This window comes from Schistocerca gregaria, chromosome 9, assembly GCF_023897955.1.
Source record: "Schistocerca gregaria isolate iqSchGreg1 chromosome 9, iqSchGreg1.2, whole genome shotgun sequence".
Lineage (NCBI taxonomy): Eukaryota > Metazoa > Arthropoda > Insecta > Orthoptera > Acrididae > Schistocerca > Schistocerca gregaria.
In genome coordinates, this window is record NC_064928.1 from 83,418,029 (window position 1) to 83,441,091 (window position 23,063).

The window sequence follows — 23,063 nt, forward strand, 5'->3', positions numbered from 1 at the left end:
GTGGCAAAAAATTTGCCACTATTTCTCAGTGCTGGGCTGTGTTGGTGCATTATCAACCAAAAGGATTACTTGGAGAGACAAATGATAGTCCTTAGAAAACCTTCAAACTGAAGGAACAAACTGGCCGTGAAACCATTCTTTGAACAGCTTACCATCCATCCATGCTTTTTTCTGGTTGCAGTCATATACGGGCAGGGACTTCATGTTGCAGTTTTTAAAAGCTGTGGGCCTAACAGATTTGCCGATGAGCATTAAAGGCAGCTTGTGATTACCAGCAGCGTTGCTGCACGCTAATAAAGTCAGATGGTCTTAACACATTTTAAAACCAGGAACATAGTCTTCTGCTTTTGATGCCAGACTTTTTGTTGGAAATGTCCTAAAATTAAGGCAAATTTGTTGAGGAGAATACCTTCCCTCTTGTATCATTTTTCAAACTCACCCAAGTATTCCCTCACTGCATCATGGTCAGAAGAAAGCTTCTCTCCAGTAATTGTTAGCTGATGGATTCCGTGATGTTTTTTGAATCTGTCCAACCAACCCATACTCACACTAAAAGACTCATCACCATTCATTAACTTGCTCAGGTAAACAGCCTTCTCCTGAACCAGTGCTCCACTCAAAGAAGTTCCCCTTTCGCTTTATTGTGTAAACGAAAGGAAAAGGTCTTCATTTACTTTATCGTACTGGGACTGTTTCAAAGTATGTCAATTTTCGAGTGTTTTTCTCGAAGATGTTGCACAGGACTGTTCAAGCTTCACTCGCTTCTTTTTCCAATCATAAATGGTTGCTTTACCAACACCCAGTTCCATTGCCAGGTTAGATACATTCTCACCGTTGTCTCTCTACATGAAAGCATTCACTTTTTCTTTGAGAGTTAACGTTGTAATTTTCCATTTATTCATGATAAAAATACGTACACCACTACACATGAACAAATACAATACAACTGTTACACATGCCAGTGATCGATAACAAACATAACCAAGTGCCTTGCAAGTCAACTGGCTGTGCACTGACCTAGGACATTACAAAGGTCTCAACAGTGCACAACAACGAGGGCAGAGAGTGAGAGTGAGCCATTGTTCCCACACTTGTTCCCACTTGTTACCATGGTGTACATATGTATCTGCTTTGAATACTTCATTCTAGAAATTCATCACTGTAATTCCAGCTAATCCGAACAAGTTCTGGTCCCAATTTGTTCGGATTAATGGGACTCTACTGTACTCTCATATAGAGAGGTCTGGAGTGTTTTAACAAATCATCACAAAATTAAAATAATGTAGTTCTGGAGAGTTATCATGTGGATCTTCAAAATATTTTTTTAGCAAATTGTGATGTGACATATTCACTCTTGACCACTATGATTTGAGATGAAATCACCCCGTTACTTTGGCTGGCATAGTGACATAGAGTGAACCATAATTATATTGCCTTCTTTCAGAGCACTTTCAGCTCTTTAACCATTCATTCCATTAATTTCAATTTTTGTCTTTGGAGGAAGCACTTGTTGTACATTATTTTTAAATCAAACATCAGCTTACACAGACTCAAATACTCATGGTAAACTACAGAGTTACCTAATGTTTTACTTTTTCAGTTTACTATCCAGTTTGGAGGAGTTGCTCCATTAAGCAGTGTCTTTATTCCTTTTCTTTGCGAATATTACCCTTAAGTATTTCTCCCTCATTGAAGGCTATCTTTCCAGGGATTCAGTACTCTTTTCCTCTTATTTTATAGGCGTAAGCTCCCTCCTTTGGGGATTACTTATTCATAAACTGGTTGGGGTTTACTCTACTTAGAGTTCACCAGATCCTGGCACAAGTTCCCTTGTTTGGAGATTACTTACCCGTAACTCCCATTTGAAGTACTTCATATCCCTTTTCTACTACTTTGAGCTCTTCAGTACTTCTAACACTTCACCTCATCTTAAGGCTGCACCCTCCATGAAACTCCAGCTATCCCCTGCTTTTCCACCATGAGTTCTTCTCAAGTTTATAAGCAGGACACCCTGTTCTATAACTCCCTCTCCTTGAAACAGTGTCAAGCCTAGCAAAAGAATAACACTAAACTGTTTTCGTACATAGTCTCTGTGTGTGTGTGTGTGTGTGTGTGTGTGTGTGTGTGTGTGTGTGTGTGTGTTTTGCAGTACGCACGTCTCACACCTCACCAATAAAAGCCGTCTCACACCTCACCAATAAAAGCTAAATACAAACTCACCCACACCACACGAAATTACTACAAAAGTTTTAAAAAAATCGTCAATTACATCTTCAATAATCATGATGTGTACATCTTGTGTTGTGTTCACTAGAGTAGCCTGTTGTTGTTATCATACTTGATTTGAGTTTCTAATTCTTGTCACAGTCTTGCTCTTGAGTGTCTTTAATCTGATTTCCTAAGTGTGAAAAACTTTTCATTTGACTGTCTCTGTATGTTTTCCAGTTTTTGTAATAATATTTCCATATTGACCTGTGTTGACATTTTCCTTGTTATCACCAGCTTAAACAAACTCACAAATATTACTGAATCACCACACTACACCTACTAAAACTATTTTGAAGTGAAATGCCGGTGTAGCTCACCTTAGTCATTCTGCATGCTAGTGATGGTCTGGTAATCGGCAATTGTGTGATGACAATGCAGTGGTTTGGACTGCATGCAGGCTTTGTGATGGATCAGTCTCTGATGGCTGTGTGCTGACTGGATGTTGCTGGTTGCATGCTTGCTCTTGGTGGGTCGTTGATGGCTGCATGTTTCATCATTTTACTCAGATGCTCTGAGACCAGGCACATCATTGTTATTGTCAATGATCCCTGTTGTCTTTGGCAACATGTCTTCTCTTTGCTGATTCATGTCTTCCTTTCAATCTGGTTTTTATCTGCCACTTTTCACTTATAACCATGTGAAGTGTTTATTAGTGGCCGATGACTGCTGTGTGTAGCTAGTGTGATGATGTTCTGACTGCTTGAGCAATGTCTGTTGTAGATCTATGTTATGCCCTTTTCTTCCTTGTCATCGAACTTCTTTCTTCCGTGCAAATTTCTATAAGTGAAGTGGCTCTAAAACAAAACACAACCTCTTTACTTAAAAAACGTTTAGGTAGGATCCAATTAACTCGGTATATTATTCCAAACTTTCGCAAATTGTACATGGGTGCCAACTAATATTACTGTCTCAAAGACTTCTCAATAACATTCTGTCTGTGAAGAGTATATAACAACAATCGCTTACGTAAATTATATTCATCTTCTTTGGTGTTAGAGATCTTCCATGGTACCAGAGCTCCTCCTTGCTCCATGGAGATCACAAAAGCTCTCCAGCAGGCAGGATCCACATCTGTCAAGTAACACTTTCCCATAGTATGTTGCCTGATGTTGTCAAACTAATTGCAGTTGTGCTCATCTTTTCTCTGACTCTATATTTCATGTTTGTGGTATATGCCCTTCCATGGATGGCATGGATCATTCGTAGTGATACATGCCATTCATGGTACACTACAGATGATTGAATTGAAGTCGGGCACGACAAAAAGGCTGTTACACATTGAGTCTTCAAAAGAACACACACACACACACACACACACACACACACACACACACACACACACACACACACACACACACACACGCACACACACACACACACGAGACCAATATCTGTGCAGGTAGAAAGTATCTGTCATGTTGAATGAAAGCAGCAGTCTGGAGTGGGGCAGAGTAGGGGGAGGGATAGTTGGGTACAAGTGGGTGGAGACAAGAGCACTATTCGGTGGGCACGCAGGGACTAGACTGGTTGTATGAGGCTGCCAGGTGGCTTGGGGGGTGGGAGGGGGGCAGAGGGGGAGAAAGGGTGGGGGTAATGGGGAGTGGAAAAGTAGAGGGGCAGATATGGGAGAAGACTAGAGGGTGCACTGGGAGTGAGCATGCAAAATTAGGGTGAGGAAGTATGAATTAGGAAGAAGAGGTGACAGGACAGAGGGATGGAAACTGTTGGGTAGAGGATGTGAGGGCAGTAGGTTACCGTAGGTTGAGACTGTCGTAATGCAGCAACCATTGAAATGAGCATGTTATGTTCAGATGCATGTTGTGTCATGGGGTCGTCCACTTTGATATTGGCTACAGTTTGGTGGTGGCCAATCATCCTTGTGGACAGTTGGTTGGTAGATATACCAATACAAAAAGCTGTGCAACGATTACGACTGCACTGTACATGACATGGCTGCTTTCACTGGTGGCCAAGCCTCTAATGGGGTAAGATAAGCCTTTGGTAGGACTGGAATAGGAATTCCTGTGTGGGTGGATTGAACAGATCTTGCACTTGGGTCTTCCAAAATGACTGCGAGTGGCATAGGGATGTATCCCTTTGCCACTCCTGCTCCCAAATCCTTGTTACAGAGATCATATCCCCGTGGAAGCCCTGGTGCAACATGTGATCAGTCCACTCACCAAGCACTTCCTGGCACAAGTTTATCCAACTCCATCAGAGCTGGGCCACCTGTAACAGCAGCCATATCCTGTACCATCTCTGATGAAATCATTGCACAGCTCTTTACATTGGAATGGCTACTAATTGGCTGTTTACAAGGATGAATGGTAACAGCCAAACTGTGGCCAAGAGCAAAGTGGTCTGCCCTGTGGCACAACATGCATGCATTAACCTTACAACACATCTTCTGCTCTCAAAATTATCCCAGCTTCAACCTGCAGTAACCTACTGATCCCTCGCCATTCCACCCAACAGTTCCCACCCTATCTGTCCTATGACCTCCTCCCAGTACACAATCTCTGACCCCCATTTTGCATGTTATCTTCCAACACACTCACTGGCCTTTTCCCCTTCTCTGCTCCTCTCCTTTTCTGCTTCCTGTCCCGTGCCCCCTCCCTCACAGCCTCCCACAGCTGCTCCTGCAACTGCCTAGACCTTGCACGCTGTACCAGATCACGTTCTTCTCTCGCTACACATGAAACTGTGCTATCCCTCCCCCTTTCCCACTCCCCCCTGGTTTACTGCTCTTGTCCAGTGCAACAGTTGCATTCTAGCTGTAGCAGCCAGAGATAGTGGTCATGTGTGCATGATATGTGCACGCCTGTGTTAACTGTGTGTTTTCTTTTCTGAAGAAAGCTTTGGCTGAAAGTGTAACAGTGTTTTTGTTGTGCCTGTCTTCAGCTCAACATGTCATCTTTACAGTCAGTAGCAATCTATCATTTTAATGACATTGTTGATTTTCTGAGAAGGAGAAAGTAGTAGTATCCTTCTTTATTCTACTTCCTTTTTGTGAAACTAAAGTCACTCATTTTTCTTTGTATGAATGTGAAAGTTAAGCATATATTTTCATGTTAATCTGTCTCTGTCTAAGTTATTTATTTCACTCTCATTAATTTATAATCTTGCAATAATAAATGTGTCACATATTCTTGTTTTGTTTTTTGAACTGTATTAGGATTTAAATTTTCCAGGGCTGAAACAAGAATGCAGATAGATGCTGATATCCAGGCTGATTGTAAGTTGTATGAAAATAGTTAAATTAATTTAATCTCGTGTGCTCTGTAAGATATAGTTTCTGGTGTGTATGTGGTTAAGAGAGTAATATAATACACAAAAAATGTATTTGCAGCTGTGAATACAAGCAACCATCAACTGTATAAGGGAGTAATGACAATGAAAATTTGTGCTGGACCCAGATTTCTCACTTTGCATGAGTGGTCATCTCAACTGCTTTGGTTAGCTATGCATGACTCACGGACAGACCCATACTTTCATATGTCCTCATTGCTACATCACAGGTTGCACTTGTGCAGATATTATGTAACATGCATGCATATCCAAAGAAACGTTGCATCATTCTTCTTAACAGTGCAGGCACTGCAATGTAGTATTTATCCACCAATACCAGGCAGTGACTTTCAATTGAAATATCCTCCCCTATAAGGGAGGACATAGTGTGTGTATAAATAGAGTTTGTAATGCAGGAATGATGATATGTGGACGTTTGGGTCTAGCCTCAATGGTTAAGGTGACAGCTCGTATAAAGTGGTAAATTTTTGTTTGAGTCCCATACCGGCACATATTTTCATTGCCATTATTCCTTTATACACTGCAATACTGTAAGTGTAATATAAGTTTCACTGTTTATCTTGCACAGCACCCCAAATGGTGATGTCATTATTGTCAATGAATTTTTGAAAAAAGTAATAGGACTGCATTAGACCTCTTGTATATAAAAATAAACAGACATAATTTGCTTACATTTGTGTAAAATATGGGCCTACAATACAACTGCATAAAATAATTGAAGTTGTGTGCAAATATAGCCTCTAAAGGACACACCTTAAAGATAAGAAATTGTTATACTTCTAATAGTCTTAACTGGTGTGTGTGTGTGTGTGTGTGTGTGTGTGTGTGTGTGTGTGTGTGTGTGTGTGTGTGTGTGTGTAGAGAGAGAAGAGAGAGAACAAATTTAGGTCACTCACTCATTAACACTATTCATGGTGGGCAATCCATGAGGAAGGAGGAATCCAAAGATAACAGTTTTGAGAAATATGATAGAACTGATAAAGTATCTGAACTGCTCCACTAAAATAATATCATCAAAAATTATATTATGATTGATTTTTATTTGGTCCCACATGATTACATTTTGTAAAGAGTGTGTACTTCTAATGTAGGACAGATCTTAAAATATTTAGAATACAAGTTATAATGTGATAGTAATTTTGTAGCTACATATACTCTAGATTTATATTTTTTAAGAAGCATTTAACTATTTTTTAAACCAAATGACAACAACACAGACCTAAAAGAAAACATTAGATATAATCATTTTATATTTAGCAGTACGTTTATATTCAGGTATAAATGTTATTTCCAAACACTATTTCACACGAGTAAATACAAACTATTACTTAATGACAATAAAACATTTCCTATTGTTTACATTAACACTGTTCTACTCTGTGAATTTTTTTTTTACACAAAATAACCCACAAGACATTTCTCAAACTTCTTTTCAGCTTTTGTATCCCATACATCCTTAGGTAAACACTTTTCCATATGTGTGCCTGAATACTGAGGACATTTTAAATAACTATCAGTCTGTGTAGTATACTTCTCAGCCATTCTTTATTTATAAGTAGACTAAAACATTAATATCTTTAAATTTTGGAGGGCAGTTTTGCATGAATCTCCTTTCTGTTCAGAATGATTTTAAAATGAGAAGAGCCTTGCCCCCCACCCCCAGTCTTCTGACTGGTTTGATGTGACCCACCATGAATTCCTCTCCAGTGCCAACCTTTCTATTTTGGAGTAGCACTTTTTGTTGCAACCGATGTCCTCAATTACTTGCTGGATGTATACAGATCTGTGCTGCCTTCCCCTACAGTTTTTGCATTCCATAGCTCCCTCTAGTACCGTGGAAGTTATTCCTTTCCCTACCAGTCTTGCTGAGAACCTCCTCATTTCTTACCTTATCAGTTCACCAGTTCAACATCTTTGTGAAGCACCACATCTCAGATCCTTTAAGTCCTTTCTGTTCCAGCTTTCCCACAGTCCATATTTCACTACCATACAATGCTCTGCTCTGAATGTACATTCTCAGAAATTTATTCCTCAAATTGAAGCATATATTTTATACTAGTAGAGTGCTAATAATTGTTTCTACCTGGAGAATCAGACTGTTAGCAAGAGAATGTGAAAAATGAAATCACAGGAAAACATTATTTTAGGTCTGCCTGAATAAAATCTCTGTATTACATATATTTCTACTTTGTGCCCTAAAAAGTAATGCAGAACCTATACACCATTTATGGTATGGCTGCAGAAAATGTAGTTAATAGTAAACCAACTTTGACTTTAGCCATAATTTATGTGGGGGAGATTTGAATAGAAGGGTGTCAAAGTCTTTGAAGATCAAATTCTTTGAAGATACCTCTTGAAAGCATACTGTTACAAAATCTAAATATTTTGTTGCTTTTGTTTTAGTGTGACAGATACTTTATTGCCCACAAGGTATTTTTAGGGTGCATAAACTGTGGTGACAGTAATCAGTTTTATTTGGAATATAGTATCATAAATACACACACTTTTGAAAATAAGTGTAATAAAAAAGGAGTACATCAGCAAAAATCTGTGAGGTTTGTATGTAGCTTAATAACTTGTCACACAATTCAGTTAAATGAAACTACATGGTCCCAGAGATTCTTTCAAGTCTCAGGCATCTATGATGTATATATGCAGACTGAATAAATAAAATGAAAATTGTTATCGAGACTAAACACACATCTCCTGCCCATTCCTGGCCTTCGTACAAGTTTATATTGATTGATTCAGTCTGCATATATACATCATAGGTGCCTTAGACTTGAAAAGGTCTCTGGAACCATATAGTTTCATGTAATTAAATCTCCTACACATGGGATTCAGGCAGGACCCCTGTTTCATTTGATGCTGAGCCTCTGCAATGCTTTACAAGTTTAGGGGAATAGCTAGTGGGCTGAAGTAGCGTGTTTACATTTTACAGCATGTGGTTGTAGCTGTAGCGGTTATAAAGCTAAGTACTGACAAAGTTGTTTGTGCACTGTTATACAGATATTAAATTTAATAGTTTTCAGTGGTGTTTCATGCTGTTTGTGGCATAATAACAATTTAAAAAACTTTTGGAAACGTTTGCTCGCTATGTTTTTTTAGAGTTTTCTGTGCATTGAATTTGATTAGTAAATTTTGTGCAGTAGTTTCCAGCTCCTGTTTCTTATTGTTTGTAGCAAAATATTTTAGTAAAATTTTCATTCGCTGTTTTAACTTTGTTGAGTGTTTCAGTGGTCGCTCGATTTTTCAGTTTTAGCTAGTAAATTTTATGAAGTTTTGTTGGTATTGGTATTAGTTGTGGTTTAGTAGTATTAATAAAAGTTGTTGCTTTCTCAGTAGAGAGATAATTTCGAGATCAATATTCTTAGTTCTATAAATAGTTCTACTAGCGTAACTGAACTTAGGTAATGTAGGTATTCAATTTTATTCAGTAACTGTAAAATTTCACCATGACTGAGAAGTGTGACCTCTGTCATAGATTTGTGAGTAGTGGGTTATGGTGTGGGATTTGTTCAAAGTATTTCCATAGTGGGGAATGCAGTGGGGGAGCCAGTGGGCATTCTAGCAAGACCCTCTCCTGACTATGTAGGATCTGTAGTAGAAATAAGTTGATAGAGGAGCAGAAGCATAAGATCTCTGCCATTCACGTGCAGTTACAGTTCACAAAACTTGAACTAGACAGGTTGAAGAGAGTGAATGGCACTGGGGAATGGGAACTGGCAGTTGGCAAGAAGACAGCTAGCAGGAGGAGGTATACAGACAGTTGTACTTTGCGTATATACGATTTGCGATTTGACCAACTGTCAGAGTTGAGAGGAGTGTCTTGTAGCTGTAGGTGTAGGAAACATGAAGCAATCCTCAGCAGTTAGGAGGCCTAAGGCAGTTGCAAAGTCTATCAAAAAGAAGAAGATTCTGCTGTTAGGTAGTTCACATGGTAGAGCTGTGGGCCAGCAGTTGCAGCAAGGGATTGAGTACCATATCATCAGCATTGTGAAGACTAGTGCAAGGTTGGCTCACGTGCCTGACAGCATAGGGGAGTTACGTAGGAATTTTACGAAGGGGGATCAGGTAGTGGTAGTGGGTGGAGCAGGGAAAAGTCTTGATAGGAACAGGGAATATGATGTAGGTGGTGACCTAGTAAAGATAGATACTCAAATTGGTGGCACTAATGTGAATTTGGTGCATCTGTTTCAGCATCATGATCGGCTTCATCTTAATGTGGCTCTTAGGTTGTTAATATGAGGCTGGAGAAGGCACTGATCGCAGAGGGCATGGGTCACAATCCAATGATGCCAGTTGAGTCTATCAGTAGATCAGGTTTCACTAGGCATGGCCTTCACCTCAATAGGTATGGGAAGGGGAGGCTGGCAAAGCTTATAGGTGACAGTGTAGGTGATGGAAAAATTCCTGTAGTAGTTGGTGTTAGAGCTGCACCTGTTTTACCTGTTTTACTTAGAGGGACTTCCTTTAAAAAGCTATACCTAAGGAATCACCTTCAGAGGACAGCATGTTTCCAAGTAGAGAAGGAATTATCATTTTTCATCAAAATATAAGAGGTATTAGAGATTGAAGTTAGTGAAACACATGTAGATGTTGACTCTGAAATTATTGGTATATCGGACCACCACTTAAATAATTTGACAATACAGATTAGCTGTCTGTTTTTTAAGGAGTTCCTCCCACACACATATCACGTCACTGTACTGAACAGGTATTTGAAAGTTGTGTGGGGGCAGTTGAGTTTAGTGAAACTAAACTTCTATTTGTTGTTGTTTATAGGTTCCCTAACTCTGACGTCAGAGCATTTATGCTCAACCTAGAGGGGGTTCTTGATTCACTTTAAACGAAGTACTATAAATTGGTTATATGTGGTAACGTCAGTACTACTATTGTGTATGACGAAGCAAGAAAAAGGATGTTGGTAGATCACCCAAACTCATATTATCTGATGCAAACTGTGTTTTTTCCAGCTAGGGTGAAGGGAAACAGTAGCACAGCCATAGACAATATTTTTATTCAGTCTTCATTACCAGATGGACATTCTGTTAGCAAAAGGGTGAATGGCCTTTCAGACCATGATGCACAAATTTTAACACTAAAAAGGCTTTTGTTCTCAAACAAATGTCACATATAATTACAAACTATGTAGGAAAGCTAATCCCATGGCAACAGAGTTTTTTAAACCTTGTCAAGGAACAAGAGTGTCAGGATGTTTATAATGCCGATAACAGAGATGACAAATATAATGCTTTCTTGACATCTTTTCTCATGCTCTTTGAGAGTTGCTTTCCATTATTACGTTCTAAATGGGATATTAGCAGTAAAAGACAGCCTGGTTGGCTGACTTTTGGGATAATGATATCATGTAGAACAAAGTGTGAACTATATCAAAATGTTGTCCGCCCCCGGTAGCTGAGTGGTCAGCACGACAGGCAGTCAATCCTAAGGGCCCGGGTTCGATTCCCGGTTGGGTCGGAGATTTTCTCCACTCAGGGACTGGGTGTTGTGTTGTCCTAATCATCATCATTTCATCCCCATCGATGCACAAGTCACCGAAGTGGCATCAAATCGAAAGACTTGCACCAGGCGAACGGTCTACCCAACGGGAGGCCCTTGTCACACAACATTATTTTTATTTATCAAAATTTAAGAAGTAATCACAGTCAAGCTGCAATAGCTCATTACAAACAGTATTGTAAGGTGTTTAAAAATGTTATGAGGAAGGCAAAGAGTAAGTATGCAAACAGGATGAAATTAAAACCATATGGTCTGTTGTGAAGGAAGTGTTCGGCCAGCAGCACAAAGTTGGCGATATAAAGGCAGTTGGTAGTAAAAATATTTCTGTTACTGTTAAATCATATATATGTACAGATTTTAACAATCATTTTCTGATTATTGCTGAAGAATTAAATAAAAATTTAGTTTCTACAGGGAATCATATAACACTCTTGGCAAATGCCTTTCTGAGACTGATGTCTGAAATATTCCTCTGTGATACTGACAAGGGGGAGATTGAGTCAATAATTAAATCACTGAAGACTAAAGACTCTCATGTAAATGATGGAGTGCCTAGCATAGTATTAAAGTGCTCTGCTGCACATGTTAGCCCTGTATTTTGCCATATTTGTAATTTTTCCTTTAGGAATGGACAGTTTCCTGAAGGATTAAAGTACTCAGATGTAAAGCCCATTTATAAAAAGGGGGAAAGGAATAATGTAGACAATTTTAGACCTATTTTTATGCCATCAGTGGTTGCTAAAGTTATTGAAATGGCTGTGTATGTAAGGATAATTGATCATTTCATATCATACAATTTGCTATCAAATGTACAGTTTGGCTTTAGCCCTTCATTACACACTTTTTTTAGAAATATATAGACACACACCAAGTGGGAAAGCACCGGTAGATAGTCACAATAAATAAAACACACACACAGAATTTCTAGCTTTCGCAACCAATGATTGCTTCTTCAGGAAAGAGGGGAGGAGAGGGAAAGACGAAAGGATGTGGGTTTTAAGGGAGAGGGTAAGGAGTCATTCCAATCCCGGGAGCGGAAAGACTTCCCTTAGGGGGAAAAAGGACAGGTGTACGGGAAGTCTTTCCGCTCCCGAGATTGGAATGACTCCTTACCCTCTCCCTTAAAACCCACATCCTTTCGTCTTTCCCTCTCCTTCCCTCTTTCCTGAAGAAGCAAACGTCAGTTGCGAAAGCTATATATATATATATATCTTGGAATCTTTGTTTTAATATATTTTTCCCATGTGGAAGTTTCTTTCTATATATATATATATATATATTAAAAACAAAGATTCCAAGACTTACCAAGCGGGAAAGCGCCGGCAGACAGGCACGTGAACAAAACACACAAACACACACACAGAATTGCCTAAAGAGTTCACTACAATGATTTTCTTTTTCCATTGCTGACTGTGGAGTATATTTGTTTTTAATCTCCGGTATCTTAATCTCCTAAACGCAAAAATTACGCTTACTCCTACAGTGGCACAAACAATGCCAGAAATCAAATATTTATTGCGATCAGTCATTCTGACAAAGAGAGATCTCTTCGCGTCTCGTGCAAATAAATTAATGTAGGGTCTGGGATTTCTTTTTCAATGCATGTCCATTAGCGCACTTGACCCATTGATAATAGCATTGCTACCATAAATATACATACATCCCTATTATTATTATTGTACATCAGAACCCAAACAAAGGACAGTTTGGCTTTAGCCCTTCATTACACACTTTTTTTAGAAATATGCAATGGAAAAAGAAAATCATTGTAGTGAACTCTTTAGGCAATTCTGTGTGTGTGTGTGTGTGTGTTTTGTTCATGTGCCTGTCTGCCGGCGCTTTCCCGCTTGGTAAGTCTTGGAATCTTTGTTTTTAATATATTTTTCCCATGTGGAAGTTTCTTTCTATATATATATATATATATATATATATATATATATATATATATATATATATACACACTTACCAAGCGGGAAAGCGCCGGTAGATAGGCACAATGAATAAAACACACAAACATACACACAGAATTTGGAGCTTTCGCAACCGGCGGCTGCTTCGTCAGGAAAGAGGGAAGGGAAAGGAAAGATGAAAGGATGTGGGTTTTAAGGGAGAGGGTAAGGAGTCATTCCAATCCCCGGAGCGGAAAGACTTACCTTAGGGGTAACGCGCGCGCGCGCGCGCCCACACACACACACACACACACACACACACACACACACACACACACACACACACACACACACACACACACACACAAGCAGACATTTAAATTTCTCAAATTGTTCGAGTATGTTAGGAAAAATGTTGGAAAAAATAAGATGCTTTTAATTCAGAAAAAAAATTATTTTTATTCAGTTTGCATTTATGCAAAACTGTGGGAAACTTATCGTATACACTCATAAGTGACACTTTGCACATATGCAAAACCGTGCGAAGTTTATCACACAAAAAGATTATTAACTGTAAAAAAAATATTTTTTTCATATCAGATTAACAACAGATATGAATGAATTAAAGACATATTCGAAAATTAATGAATGATACATGTCTTAAACACTATGGGATGCAAGAAAGCAGTTTTTGTCTTTATTTAAACATAAATTCACTTTGCACTTTTCACACATGCTGAAGGTATAGCCTTTGCGGTTAGGACATTTGCATGTTGTTCTCTTCTTATTCCACACTGGCCAGTGATCTTTAGGATCTAACCTTACTTCCTTTGAAGGTGATGATGATCCCTTGTATCTCATCCTGTTTATCTCTATTGGATCTGTGCTAGCTGGTCTACCTTGTTTTTTTTTTTTTTTTTTTTTGCTCGAGGACCAATCTGGCAAAGAGTTTGAGCCAACACAGTTCTAAATTTCTTCTGATACATTGGCATGTTTGCTGCTGTTTTTTCCATTAGTACCCTTCTGTACAGAATCCACGAATCTATCAAATGGTTCAAATGGCTCTGAGCACTATGGGACTTAATGTCTAAGGTCATCAGTCCCATAGAACTTAGAACTACTTAAACGTAACTAACCTAATGATGTCACACACATCCAGGGATAAGTGTTGGAGACATTCCTATTCCTTATTTATACACATGATATACACCCTAGTATTACAGGTAATTTTTAAGTATTTCTGTTTACTGATGACACTAGCTTGGTAGTAAAGGATGTTGTGTACAGCACCGGCTCAGTTTCAAATAGTGCAGTTCATGACATAAGTCCATGGATTCTAGAAAATAAACCCATGTTAAATCACAGTAAGATTAAGTTTTTACAGTTTCTAACACACAATTCAACAAAACCTGACCTTTTAATTTCACAGAATGGTCATATGATTAGTGAAACTGAACAGTTCAAATTTCTAGGTGTTCAGAAAGATAGTAAACTGTTGTGGGAAGCCCTTGTTCAGGATAATGTTCAAAGACTTAATGCTGCCATTTTTACTATTTGAATGGCATCTCAAGTAATGTTTGATAAGAAAATTAGTCTGCTTTACTTATTTTCATTCGTTTATGTTGTAAGGTATTATATTTTGGGGGAACTCTTTCCATTCAAAAACTATATTTTTGGCTCACAAGTGGGCAGCTCAGGCAGTAAGTGGTATGTGGCAGTGTGGCATAGTGCTGAGGGCATCTCCCTTAGTGAGCCAGAGACCTGTGTTCAAATCCTGGCTTTGGTACAAATTCCCCCCAGGGGCTCAGCATTCATTTGCTGAGTACGGGCTTGGCGACCCCAGGGTCCTGAGCTGAGGACTGGTCAGCGCCGCCAGTCTCCTGTCACCGTAACCCCCGGACATGTTTCAGTGACCACCGCATGACACGGCAGTGGAATGTTGTGTGCTGCGGGGAATGGTAATCTTGGCTTGACCGCCTGGATTGCGAGGAAGGTAAACCTCTATAAAAACCCCTCAATCTTATGGTGTGCTGCGCGCCTTTAAGATGCATGGCTGTTGGGGTGGTACAGTCGCAAGCGGGCAACCTCTGGGGCACCTGCTGCACCCCAGTTGTATAAGGCTTACTCAGGCACGCGGGGCTCTGTCTGAGCAGACCTTTAGTTCCCTAGCTGCTCGTGGGACCACAATGGACCCTTCAACCTCTACATTTCCCCCTACCAGTGGATTGTGTGGGCCACTGGTAGGAAAACACACCCCATCGAAACTTCGTGCTGCGAGTCCTCCAGCGCCTGGTGTTACTAGAGATTTATCAGACTGTCGTAACAGAGCACATGCTGATAACCAGAATGTGTTTTTGATTGTCAAACGGAAGGAAGGTAGCTTTGAGAGAGTTTCTCCCTTTTACATCCACAAGGGTCTTGAGGGAATTGGAACACTGAAATCTGTAAAGCGACTGCGCAATGGGTCTCTGTTAGTTGAAACTTCTAGTTCCCGTCAAGTCACTTCTCTATGGAAAGCAACCTGTCTCGGAGAGTACGCTATCGAGACCGAGCTTCACTCCACTTTGAACTATAGTAAGGGTGTTGTGACATGTAGGGACTTGGTAGATATCCCCAAGGACGAGTTGAAATCTGAGTGGGCTGACGAAGGTATTGTCGACGTGCAGCATATTATGAAATGAGTCGAAGGGGACCTAGTCAAATCCGACTCATTTATTCTCACGTTCAATTGCCCAAGACTCCCAGAGCATGTTAAAACGGGTTTCTTACGTTTGCCAGTACGGCCATATTTCCCCAACCCAATACGCTGTTTTAAATGTCAGCGCTTTGGGCATACTACATTGGGGTGCAATGGGGTAGCCACTTGTGGTAAATGTGGTCAGCCTGCCCATGAAGGAGCCGATTGTTCATCGCCGTGAAGTTCGTGAATTGGTCTGGGAGTCACCCTGTCTGGAGCCGGGTCTGCCCCATCTATCTCGAGGAACGGAAGATACAGGAGATCGAAACATCTAAGCGCATCCCCTATGGTGAGGCCAAGAAGATTTTTAAGGCCATGCAGCCTCCTGTGTTTACAACATCTTTCGCTTCCGCTCTGCAGAAACCGGTACAGTTGGCCATTGTTGCTACACAAACGGATGTTGCTAGTGTCAGCTTTAATACCTGCGCTTGCCAGCGCAGTTGTGCTGCTGCGGTTGTTTTGCAACCTGTAGCTGTGCCCACAATGTCGGACAAGGCCGTGGTTGCTGACATTGGGGTACTTCCTGCCCCTCCCCATATGGCGCCTTCTGCCCAGGCGAGTGAAGCTCCAACTGTTGACGAGGTTCTGCATTCTAAGCCGCCTAAGACGAAGACACCGAAGGTGAAGGTTTTGCCACCTGAGGAGACTAGTCAGGGACAGTCCGATGGCGATGCCATTGTACTGTCTGACATCTCCCTTGGGTCACCATCGGACCTGATGGACATTGATGTCAACCGGGGGTGATATTCTCGCCCCGGGAATAAATCTCTGGTGAGTACGGGCTCTCCTCCAAAGCACAGAGGTAGGGTGAAAATTCAGCCACCCTGATCACTGGCTCCCATATTAAAGTGGAACCTGAATGGGTTCAGGCCGCATGTGGCCGAATTACAACTCCTTGTACGAGAGCGCCCGTTGTGCTTACGTCTTCAAGAGACACATTTTCAGGCCACTGATGCTCCTTCTTTACGGGGCTATACCGTGTATCAAAAAGATGATCTGATGGGGGAAAGGGCAAAGGGTGGTGTTGCGGTTTTTGTCCGTGACATGCACCACTCATCTGAGCTCCCTCTCGTTACGGACTTGCAAGCAGTTGCAGTTGACCTTGTGGGGCGGAAGCTCACAATCTGTTCCGTTTACTTACCGCCTCAGGATGCAATAGACTCTGAGGCTCTCTCAGACCTTATTAGCCAACTCCCCGGCCCATTTCTCCTTCTGGGGGACTTCAATGCTCACAATGTCTTATGGGGCTGTACTACTACTTGCCCCAGAGGTCGCATTCTGGAAAGCCTCATGGCATCCGAAGAACTGTGTATCCTCAACTCTGGTGCTCCCACTCATTTCTATACTGCTTCTGGGTCGTCGTCAGCTGTTGATCTTTCCTTTTTCTCTCCAGCACTCGCTGATTCTGCTCTGTGGGAGGTTGCCGCTGACCTCCATTCTAGTGACCACTTCCCCCTTTGGATTCGCCTTCTGGATGAGACTGTGGCATTACCAGTGCCGCCCAGGTGGCACCTCTGCAGAGATGACTGGACACTTTTCGGCCATTTAGCTGTTTTGGAACACCAAGCCAGCGTCCACGAATGGGTCGACCATGTTACAGCCGTGATCTCCCATGCTGCTTAATTGTCGATCCCACGGTCCTCAAGTCATCCCAAGAGGTGTCCTGTCCCTTGGTGGACCACTGAGTGCCGCTCAGCCATCCGAGCCCACCGTGCAGCTCTGCGCCGCTTCAAGTGCCGTCCCTCAGCTGACAATCTTGCGGCCTTTCGGGTGGCAAGAGCCAAGGCGCAGCGAGTGGTTAAAGAGAGCAAACGAAAGTCATGGCAATCGTTCTTGAACTCTATCTCCCGCTCCACTAGTTCCACGAAAGTATGGGAAGCCATCAGGAGGATTTCCGGGAAACGCAGCCAACTACCTGTCATGGCATTGCTGCATCAGGGTTGTCTACCCACGGCGCCGAGAGACATTGCCCAAACACTGGCCAAGCATTTTGCGGAATCTACTGCCACTATTAGCTGTGATCCAGATTTATGCCACTACCGCACTGCCATTGAGAGGGATCACTTGGACTTCCGGTCTCCAAATTCTAAACCCTATAACTGCCTTCCCAATGTGGTAACTGGATTCGGCGCTGTCTGTGGCTCATGATACTGCGCCAGGAGATGATCAAATCCTGTACAGCATGCTGCAGCACTGGTTGCTGCCATCCAAGGAAGTTCTCCTGAATTGTTTTAATATGATATGGTCATCTGGCACGTTCCCTGACTCGTGGAGGGAGGCAATTTTGATTCCCCTCCTCAAACCGGGGAAGAACCGAATGCATCCCAGTAGTTATCGGAGTATTGCTTTGACGAGCTGTGTCAGGAAGACATTGGAACACATGGTTAACAGTTGCCTGGTTTGGCTGCTAGAGATCAGGCAGCTCCTTAGCCACTCTCAGTGTGGCTTTCGGAGATGTCGTTCAACTATAGACAACTTGACCCTGCTTGAGGCGGCCATCCAGCAGGCCTTCCTACGTAACCAGCATTGTCTAGGTGTATTCTTTGACATTAATAAGGCGTATGACACTACTTGGCGCCGTCTTATCCTCAATCAACTCCATGAGTGGGGCTTTCGTGGCCGTCTCCCCATCTTCATTTGGTCCTTTCTTTCCCGTCGCCTCTTTTGATATCGGGTTGGTAATGTGCTATCTGATTTGTACGTGCAGGAGAATGGTGTTCCTCAGGGAAGCGTTTTAAGTGTCACCCTCTTTGCCGTCTCCATTAACAGTATCACGTCCACTATCCGGAGGCCTGTTTTCTGTTCTTCCTCCAGTCTTGTCACTGCTAGTCGGCAGCTGCAGCTCACGATAAAGCTATTAGAGGCATGGACTGTGAAGACGGGTTTTACCTTTTCTGCAGACAAATGTGTGTGTGTTCATTTTAATCGTTCTCGACGTGCCTTTTCCTCGCCTGAATTGCCGGGGCGCGTGGGTATTAGGGGAAAGGAACTGGCGGATGTGGCTGCCAAAGATGCATGTTCCCTCCCTCAAGTTGTTGAATGTGCCATCCCCCTCCATGCTGTTACCTCCCTTTTGCGTTTTCATGTTATGCGTCAATGGGAAGAGGAGTAGCTGGCAGTCGGTAAAAATAAGCTGTGTCTGGTCAAGGCCACCACGCGGCCATGGCGTACGTCTTACCAGTCATACAGGTGGGATGAGGTTCTCCTGACTTGCCTCCGCATCAGGCACAGTCTCTTAACGCATGGTTTTTTACTCTGGCAGGAGAACCCCCCCCCCCCCCCCCCCCAATCTGCAGTGCTTGTGACGTCCAGATTACTGTCCGCCACATTTTACTTGACTGTCCTTTATTCTCTGACCAGAGAGCGGTGGTTTCCTTGCCACCGGATTTGCCCTGTGTTTTGCAAGACGACGCAATGACTGTGGTTAAGGTCTTACGGTTTTGTGTCCTGTCCAATTTGTTGCCTCGGCTTTTGGGGAGAGGATTTTAATGTGCTGCTGAGTGACTGGCTCACCCAGGTTTTAGGTAAGAGGTCCGCCAGCCACGATTATCTACGTGTTTCACTTCGATTTCTGTTCTCTTTTCCTTGTGTTTCCTTTCCTTTTTTAGTGCGTTTCTTCTCCTCTTGTTTTGCCTCTGTATGTGAGGATTTGGAACTGCGTCAGGTCTGTGTCTTTTATCCGTTCTCCTTGTTCGGTGTCCGCCTTCGTCCCTTCACTGCATGTGTTCCTGTTTCTACACACACACACACACACACACACACACACACACACACACTGGTGCAAATTTTCATTCATTGCTTCAGTTTGCATATGTACACAACTGAAAGTGTTAACCAAATAATGGAAACACCATGGAAATTCCAGGTAGGAAGATCAACAGTGTAGAAATAGGCAGATTGTTAGTGTTAGTTATCTAACTTATTAAAAAAGCTAAGGATGTGGGTTGCAGTAGGTATTGGGAGATGAAGAAGCTTGCACAGGATAGAGTAGCATGGAGAGCTGCATCAAACCAGTCTCAGGACTCAAGACCACAACAACAACAACAACAACAACAACAACAACAATGCAATAGTCATGACCTAACTGCACTGTCTGCTTTAGCTAAATATTTTAGTCATCACATACGTTTTTCTGTGACATCACCATAAAGAAATTTGCATAACTTAATATGTTGACTGCCACAAGACCACTTCCAGACACAGCAGAGCCTCATGCTTGATGCCCTGTGCCCTGCTCCATTCATTTTGCACAGTATATCTTTGGCTGGCATGTTTTTAACACAATCACAGCCACATGCAGCGTTTTGATTAACCATATACTGTGGATGAACAAGTCCTTTAAATGTGATTTTGGATTGACAATGTATTGCCAATTTAGCCTTGGTCACAGTTGTGACTTCTTACCGTTCTACTTGACGTAAATTTCTTGCAGTATTGTGCATAGATTTGTATTTTTTGATTGAGTTGATGAAAGCATACATGATATCAGGTACAATACATTGTTCAACATTCTCTAGGATCGAATAAAGCAAGCACAGTGTCAGGAAATATAAAAGGGCACTGTCTGAAAAGAAAATAAGACAACAAAAGTAGAAAAGTCCAAGTGAGATGCCAGGAACGTTGCTTGAAGATTTCTGAAACCTGTGGAAGGTCTGAAGCTTTGGAATGAGTGAAGGAGGTAGCCACTCTCTATGGAAACTGCAATACATGGCTCTGCCCATCTTGATATTCATAGATGCACTATTGCTATGTTCCTGCGTCCTCAGTTCTACATGCCTAGTTAACTGTGTATTGAATACATTATCATTTTATTTCTTTTCATTTGTAATTTATTTATTGTTTACAACTAGATTTTGTTTGTAATTCTCATCAACAGATAACTAACATGCAGTATTCAGTGCCCCATGGTGTGTTGAGTTTACTTATTTACACTGAGAGGTGACATATCTACAGACTTCTTAATTTCTTTATTTCTTTCAAACTTTTGACCTATAAGTGACATCTATGCTAAGAATAAACCTGTAAAACTGGTGAATCTGTGTGGTTGTCTATTTGAAAAAGATTCTCCAAAACTACTTTACAAATTTTCATTGGGTTTTCACAGGTAACTTGAGCATAGCTTGGGACACCAAATAGGCTTTATTTCATGAAAATTGGATCATGGGAAAAAGATATGGTAATTGAAAGTTTTATCTGTACTAATACTATAAATACAAAAGTAACTCTACCTGTTGTGTGTCATGACTAATTGGAGAACTGATTTTGATGAAATTTGGTATAGAGATAGCTTGAAGCCTGAAAATTAACATATACTACTTTAGAAAGTGTGTAGTACAATATACTTCTTAATTTGAAGTATATTGTGTGATTCAGAGAAAAATATGTACTCTTTGAAAAAGTTATTTACTGTTTGACTCTTGATGTTTATCACACTTGTAAAAATGCTTTTATTGATTTATGTGTGCTACATAATATGATACAAAGTAATCAATACAGTGCTTATACATTGTGAAATGTGTTTAATCCATTCTGACACATGCATAATGTACACGTTTGTATAACTAGCTTAGCGCCTGTTTCTTTGCAGGTGTGGACTGTATGGTCTACACAATTTTTTTCTTTTGTTGTTTGTTTGTTTGTTATTCTGTGATCGAGATTTTTATGTTGTTCACAAATTGCGGCACCTTCTAAACTTTTCGTGTTAATTAAGGTCATAGAAGCACAGTCTTTTCCAAACGTACTTCTGACCAAAAAGCAGTTATTTATCATGCCTTTTGCATACTTGTGGTGCTATTTCCATAGAAACCTTTGTCCTCTTAATACACATTTCTTGATATCTATCTGAGAAATGAAATACAAATTTTGTAGATGTAGCTTTAAAAATACTTTAGTAGTTCTTGTCCCATCATGGTACCAGTTTAATTATGCCTTGTATAAAAAAGTCCTTTTGGTTGGAGTAAAACTGTCTGCTCATTTCACTTCCATATCTGTTGTCAGGCCAGGAATTTCTTTGTGGGACCAAACAGATAAAAGTCCAATGGTGTAAGGTTCAGATTGTTTGGTTGGTGCTGGAACACCTCCCACCCATATTTGACTACTTTCTCACAAACCAGAGCAGCAACATGGAGACAAAGTGGTTGTCTGTCAGGTTCTTAGGCACCCAGCGCAAAATTTCAATGTATCATGAACAGTACTGTACACCACACCATAGAAAATTTTGAACTGCTATGATAAGAGTCACAGTTGAACATACCACTCATTCAGAATTGCTGCCTCAATGGTTCTGACATTCTGCAGGGTTGCAGAGATTACTGCCCACCTGGAGCATGATGGATCAGTAACATTCACACAGCCCTCTTAAAATAATGCACACCACCTTGAGACATTCTACAGTCCATACAGTCCCCCATACATGTTCCTGTGAGTTTAACTTGGTTTATGCCCTTTGGCCCACAAATATCAAAACACACTTCACTGCTCTTCACAAGATGATGACAGTACCATGCACACTGTTTGTTTCATAGTTCAGACTTCTCGTGCTACAACTGCACATGAAACCAAAACACCCTGTGTAGTGCAACCTAAAAACCACATTGATGAGAAATTTCACCATTCCACCTGCAATATCAGAGAGGAAATAAGTATTGTGCATTACTCTCTGATCCTCCAGCACGTTTCTTTATTTTTGACTTATAGCACAAATACCAATTTTTGTAGGTTGTTGTTGTTGTTGTTGTTGTTGTTGTGGTCCTCAGTCCAGAGACTGGTTTGATGCAGCTCTCCATGCTACTGTATCCTGTGCAAGCTTCTTCATCTCCCAGTACCTACTGCAGCCTATATCCTTCTGAATCTTCTTACTATATTCATCTCTTGGTCTCCCTCTATGATTTTTACCCTCCACCCTGCCCTCCAGTATTAAATTGGTGATCCCTTGATGCTTCAGAACATGTCCTACCAACTGGTCTCTTCTTCTACTCAAGTTGTGCCACAAACTCCTCTTCTCCCCAGTTCTATTCAATACGTCCTCATTAATTATGTGATCTACCCACCTAATCTTCAGCACTCTTCTGTAGCACCACATTTCGAAAGCTTCTATTCTCTTCTTGTCTAAACTATTTACTGTCCATGTTTCACTTCCATACATGGCTACACTCCATACAAATACTTTCAGAAACTACCTCCTGACACTTAAATCAATACTCAATGTTAACAAATTTCTCTTCTTCAGAAACGCTTTCCTTGCCATTGCCAATCTACGTTTTATATCCTCTCTACTTCAGCCATCATCAATTATTTTGCTCCCGAAATAGCAAAACTCCTTTACTACCTTGAAAGTC

The 23,063-nt window shown here is 41.1% G+C and overlaps 1 protein-coding gene across 3 annotated transcripts in view; it reads left to right on the forward strand.

Annotated features, from left to right (window-relative positions):
* The window catches only part of LOC126291833 (uncharacterized), a 272,033-nt gene that overhangs the window by 194,675 nt on the left and 54,295 nt on the right, over positions 1-23,063 (forward strand). For 2 of the 3 annotated variants that reach the window (XM_049985544.1, XM_049985545.1), the window contains one exon: positions 5,460-5,503. In XM_049985544.1, coding sequence (XP_049841501.1) covers positions 5,460-5,503 — 44 coding nt within the window. Of the gene's footprint in view, positions 1-5,459; positions 5,504-20,830; positions 20,903-23,063 lie in introns of all 3 variants that reach the window. The other variant, XM_049985546.1, reaches the window with a different exon arrangement.